This window comes from Octopus bimaculoides, chromosome 20, assembly GCF_001194135.2.
Source record: "Octopus bimaculoides isolate UCB-OBI-ISO-001 chromosome 20, ASM119413v2, whole genome shotgun sequence".
Taxonomy (NCBI): Eukaryota; Metazoa; Mollusca; class Cephalopoda; order Octopoda; family Octopodidae; genus Octopus; species Octopus bimaculoides.
The window spans coordinates 35,415,933-35,420,687 of record NC_069000.1 but is presented as its reverse complement, the minus strand read 5'-3'; the positions used below and the strand labels follow the sequence as shown (position 1 = coordinate 35,420,687).

General features: G+C 36.7%; 1 protein-coding gene across 1 annotated transcript in view; it reads right to left on the bottom strand.

Moving 5' to 3' along the window:
* Window positions 1-4,755, bottom strand: part of LOC106875444 (cytoplasmic dynein 2 heavy chain 1) — a 297,845-nt gene that overhangs the window by 100,919 nt on the left and 192,171 nt on the right. Inside the window, exons 39-40 of the mRNA XM_052974965.1 lie at window positions 4,131-4,291; window positions 2,015-2,261 (exon numbers count right to left, since the gene is read on the bottom strand). Coding sequence (XP_052830925.1) covers window positions 2,015-2,261; window positions 4,131-4,291 — 408 coding nt within the window. The remainder of the gene's footprint in view (window positions 1-2,014; window positions 2,262-4,130; window positions 4,292-4,755) is intronic.

Genomic DNA, 4,755 nt, shown 5'->3' with positions numbered 1-4,755 from the left:
AGACAGACAGACAGACAGACAGACAGACAGACAGATAGATAGATAGATAGATAGATAGATAGATAGATAGATATGCATCTATATATAGGGAAAGGCGTTGCTTGCTTTTATCATGTTTCGAAACTCATTAACTCTTCTCAATGCCAGATGAAACAATTCTCCTCTTTTGCACATTCTTCTTAATGACCACAGACTTATTGGAATAAACCATTTCTTTCACATCTTTCAATATATTCTAATCTATTTAATAACCTTTTTTACCTTCAATATTCTCAACTCTTCTTGAAGCCATATAATCTATAATCTAGGTTGATTAGCTTGTCAGTCCATTCCTCTTCTCCTCGATTTAGAATTGCACTGTTTCTTTACAAATCATAACGATTATCATTGATGTTATTGTTGTAGTAGGTTAGCCCAAGATTAACCATGATTAACCATGACATGTGATCAAAGGCATTCCAACCATGATCGTCCTGTCTTTTGGTAGCCTCTTCTTTTAAGACAAGCAGGATCTTAAAGTTTTTGATTTGCGGGATATCAAGTTGCTCTTTCTAGCAGGTTGATTAACCACTGTGACTTCCTTTGATGTTTCTCCTATTAAAATCAATAAAGTGGTGGGAAGTTGTAGATAAGGGAAACCCAGGAAGACATGGGACCAAAGTATTGAATGATAATCTCAAAACATTGAACTTTTTGAAGGAGATGATCGAGGACTGAGTTATGTGGTGCATTGCTGTACCTGAGAGGACCTGCCCACCACAACAGAATCGAGATCCTAAAACCAAGGTGCCACATTAAAACATTGGTGTGGGTGCTGGTGTCACATAAAAAGCACCCAGTATAGTCTGTGGAATGGTTGGCATTAGGAAGGGCATCCAACCGTAGAAACCAAGCTGAAAAAGACTATGGAACCTGGTGTGGCCCCCTGGCCTTGCGAGTTCCTGTCAAACTGTCTAGCCATGGAAAATGGATGTTAAATGTTGATGATGATGATGATGATGATGATGATGATCATTATTCCCTTAAAACTGGCACTCCGTCAGTTATAATGATGAGGGTTCCAGTTGATCCGATCAACTGAATAGCCAGCTTGTGAAATTAATGTGCATGTGGCTGAACACTCCACAGATACATGTAGCCTTAACATAGACCTCATGGAGATTCAGCATGACACAGAATGAGACAAAGCTGGCCCTTTGAATTACAGGTACTACTCATTTTTACCAGCTGAGGGGACTGGAGCAATGTGAAATAAAGTGTCTTGTTCAAGAGTACAATGTGTCACCAGGAATTGAACTCACGACCTTATGAATACCCTAACCACTAAGCCATATGCCTCTGCTCCCTAAAAATCATTATGTGCTTTATTAGTTAACAGGGATGTTGTCTTGATGCTTGGTTACAACAAGTCTCCTCAAATCTCAAGAACCTTTCTAAAAGATGCAGAACACTAGATAAAATTTAAGACTTTGCTGCAAGACAGTAATGCAAGTCTCAATTCCAATATTGTTCAGCCTTTTAGGAAGCAGTTTGGGTATTGTGCCGAGCACACCAATTACTACAGGAATAATTGTCATCTTAGTCTTCCACAATTGCTTCATCTCTCTGGATAGATCATGATGTTTCTTTGGTACTTTGGTATCCACTTTATTTATAATAATAATAATAATTCTTTCTACTATAGGTACATGGTCTGAAATCATAGATGACAATCGATCACATTGGTGTTCCTAATCTTTCACGAAGATGTATCTGATTATAAGGAAATATTTACTTGGAAACAGGTAAAGGTTGGTGACAGGAAAGGCATCTGGCTGTAGAAAATCTGCCTCAACAAAATTTTACCTGACACATGCATGTGAGCATAGAAAAGTAAATGTAAAAAGGATGATGATGATGATGATGATGATGATGATGATGATGATAATTAACAAAAAATTTAAAATTACAAATATGAAAAAAAAAATCATATACACTAGTGTAGTAATTACAATTCATAGCTGAAATTACTTACCTGTCTCAGGAAAGCAATTAACTGGCAAGTTTGCCATTTGTCATGTCGTGGGAGGTTGATACCCTTCAGGTACAAGATGAGCCGCTCACCTTCTTTAGGCCTGTATCTCCGTCCGGTATTTGTGCTAACTATTAGACACATCTGATCGAGCTTCTGCAAAATGTGCAAAGGTGTGGTTTGTGCATTGCAGTGCACCGTTGCAACACTGACTGATCGCAGCTGCTGAAAGCAATGGTGCAGTAACAGACTGCAAAAGAGGAATAGGTAAGAAAATAAAGATAACAACAAAAAAAAAAGCAATAATGAAGTGCATAGATATTGTATTAACATTTTAAAGAAGAGTTAATGCATTATTAAACAAACTTTAGATCAGTTCAAACATGTCTGGGACATATTTGAATCTGTAAAGGTTTTTAACTGTGGTTTGCCATGAAGAAAAAAAATTCTTACTTATTTATTGCATATGGCAGTATGCATAAAAAGCCATAGGCTCATTGAAGTATCACTGAAGAATTGGTAGCCATGTAGAATTTCAAGAACAAGCTGAAGGAGATTAAATGTTGAAGTGATATGTGTTGCAGTTTTCTTTTTATAGCACCACTCCCAATACTTTTTGATCAGATCTCAGAGAGACCCAAAAATCTTACATTTCTTATTTCTTTTTATTGCCCACAAGGGGCTAAATATAGAGGGGACAAACAAGGACAGACAAAGGGATTAAGTCGATTATATCGACCCCAGTGTGTAACTGGTACTTAATTTATCGACCCTGAAAGGATGAAAGGCAAAGTCGACCTCGGCAGAATTTGAACTCAGAACATAACGGCAGACGAAATACCGCTAAACATTTCGCCCGGCACGCTAACGTTTCTGCCAGCTCGCCGCCTTACATTTCTTAAGCAGAGTACAGTCAATTTGATTAACTAGAGGACATAATTATTATTTTTTTTACTTTAGCCCAAGCATTCATAATGCTGGTTACCCATTTTCTGACTTATATAAGCAACTGAAATTACAATAATCCTCTGAACAGAATGCTGATCCATTGCCGAGTCCAAGGGCAGCAATTTTAAAGAGACGGAACAAGCTGATTACATAGACCTCAGTAGATGACAGATATTTTAATTTTATCGTCTCCAGAGGGATGAAAGGCAAAATTAACCTCATTGAGATTTGAGCTTAAAATGTAAAGAACTAAAAGAATTACCTCTAAGCATTTAGTCTGACATGCCAACAATTCTGTTGGTGTGTTGCCTTACTTCGAAGCTCAACCTACTCAAACAATATGGACAGATTTCGGAGTACCGATGAACTTTTATATAAATGTATCAACTTAAAGGATAAAGATATTGCAATGGATATTACAATGGACAATACCAAGTGGACTCCCACTTTTATCTCTCATATTTCTCCCTCTTTTACTTTTTTCTTGGTGACTTCTTTGTGATATAATACTTGGGAAAGAATATATTTGCGGCTGAAGATAGCTTTATACCATCCTGTCTATCAATTATATATCAACGACTATAAAGCTTGAAACATGTCTACCGCAAAATCCTTTGTGTTCTGTTTGTATTTTTACATTTTTAATTTATTCTTTCACCCCGGCCACGATCTGGCATATACAGGTGCTTACAATTATCAAGTATTACCTCTAACATTTACTTTACCTACGTCAAACAAAATCTTATGTAGATAGTATCCTCTTTTGCCCACATTCTTTTGGCTCAAGAAACTCTATTCAGATCAGTGGTTCTCAATCAGGGTCCATATGGCCCTTAGTGGGGTCCATAAAAGATTATGTTGTGATAATTTATGACCAAGAAATTGGTTATTCTTCTATATAATACACAAAATATTTTAACAATTCTCTTTACACAATTCCTAACAATATTTAATTATAAAAATATAATAGGATTTTTTAAACATCAAATGGCTATGAGGATGCACCTTAGTAAAATAGGAATCGAAGGGTGTCTGTAGGTAGAAAATGGTTGAGAGCCACTGGTTTAAATAAAACCTCCTTACCGCAGTATCCTGTTTCCAAAACCCTATTTCAGTAAACTTACATTTTACCATAGATCTCTTGTTCAACAGACCCCTTAGATAATCTTACCTTTTGCCACAACCCTCTGGTCCAACAAGGATAAACGGATGGTAGTGTTTGTCCTGAAGCCACAATGAGAAATAATCAAGGTTTCTTTGCACATCGACTGTCTTGATTATGGGAAGTTGTGAGCCTTGTTCCAAGCTGTTCAAATCAAGATGTTCATCTTTCTGTTGGAAACAACGTTTAGGGAAAATAGCTTAACTTAGTGTATGTGGTAGGTGTGTGAATACATATCAGAGAGAGAGAGAAAGAATATTTGTTTGCATATATGATGGTCATTTGAGTGAGGAGATGTGTATATAAAAGCATGTATGCATGAATGTGTTATCACAAAATGGGAAAGAGAGAGAAAGAGAGAAAGGGGGAGAGAGAGAGAGAGAGAGAGAAAGAGAGAGAGAGAGAAAAAGAGAGAGAGAGAGAGAGAGAGAGAGCCAGAGTATGAAATTCTGTGTCACATACTCAAAGGAAAATACTCCTTCTGGACAGAGAGAAGGACAGAGAAAGAGAAATTGAGAGCAAAAGGGACGGAATGAAAATTAGCAAAATGACAGAGAAAACAGAAAAACTAAAATAGCAATATGTTTGTGTCTGTATGACTTTAAGTACCAGCATATATATATATATATATATA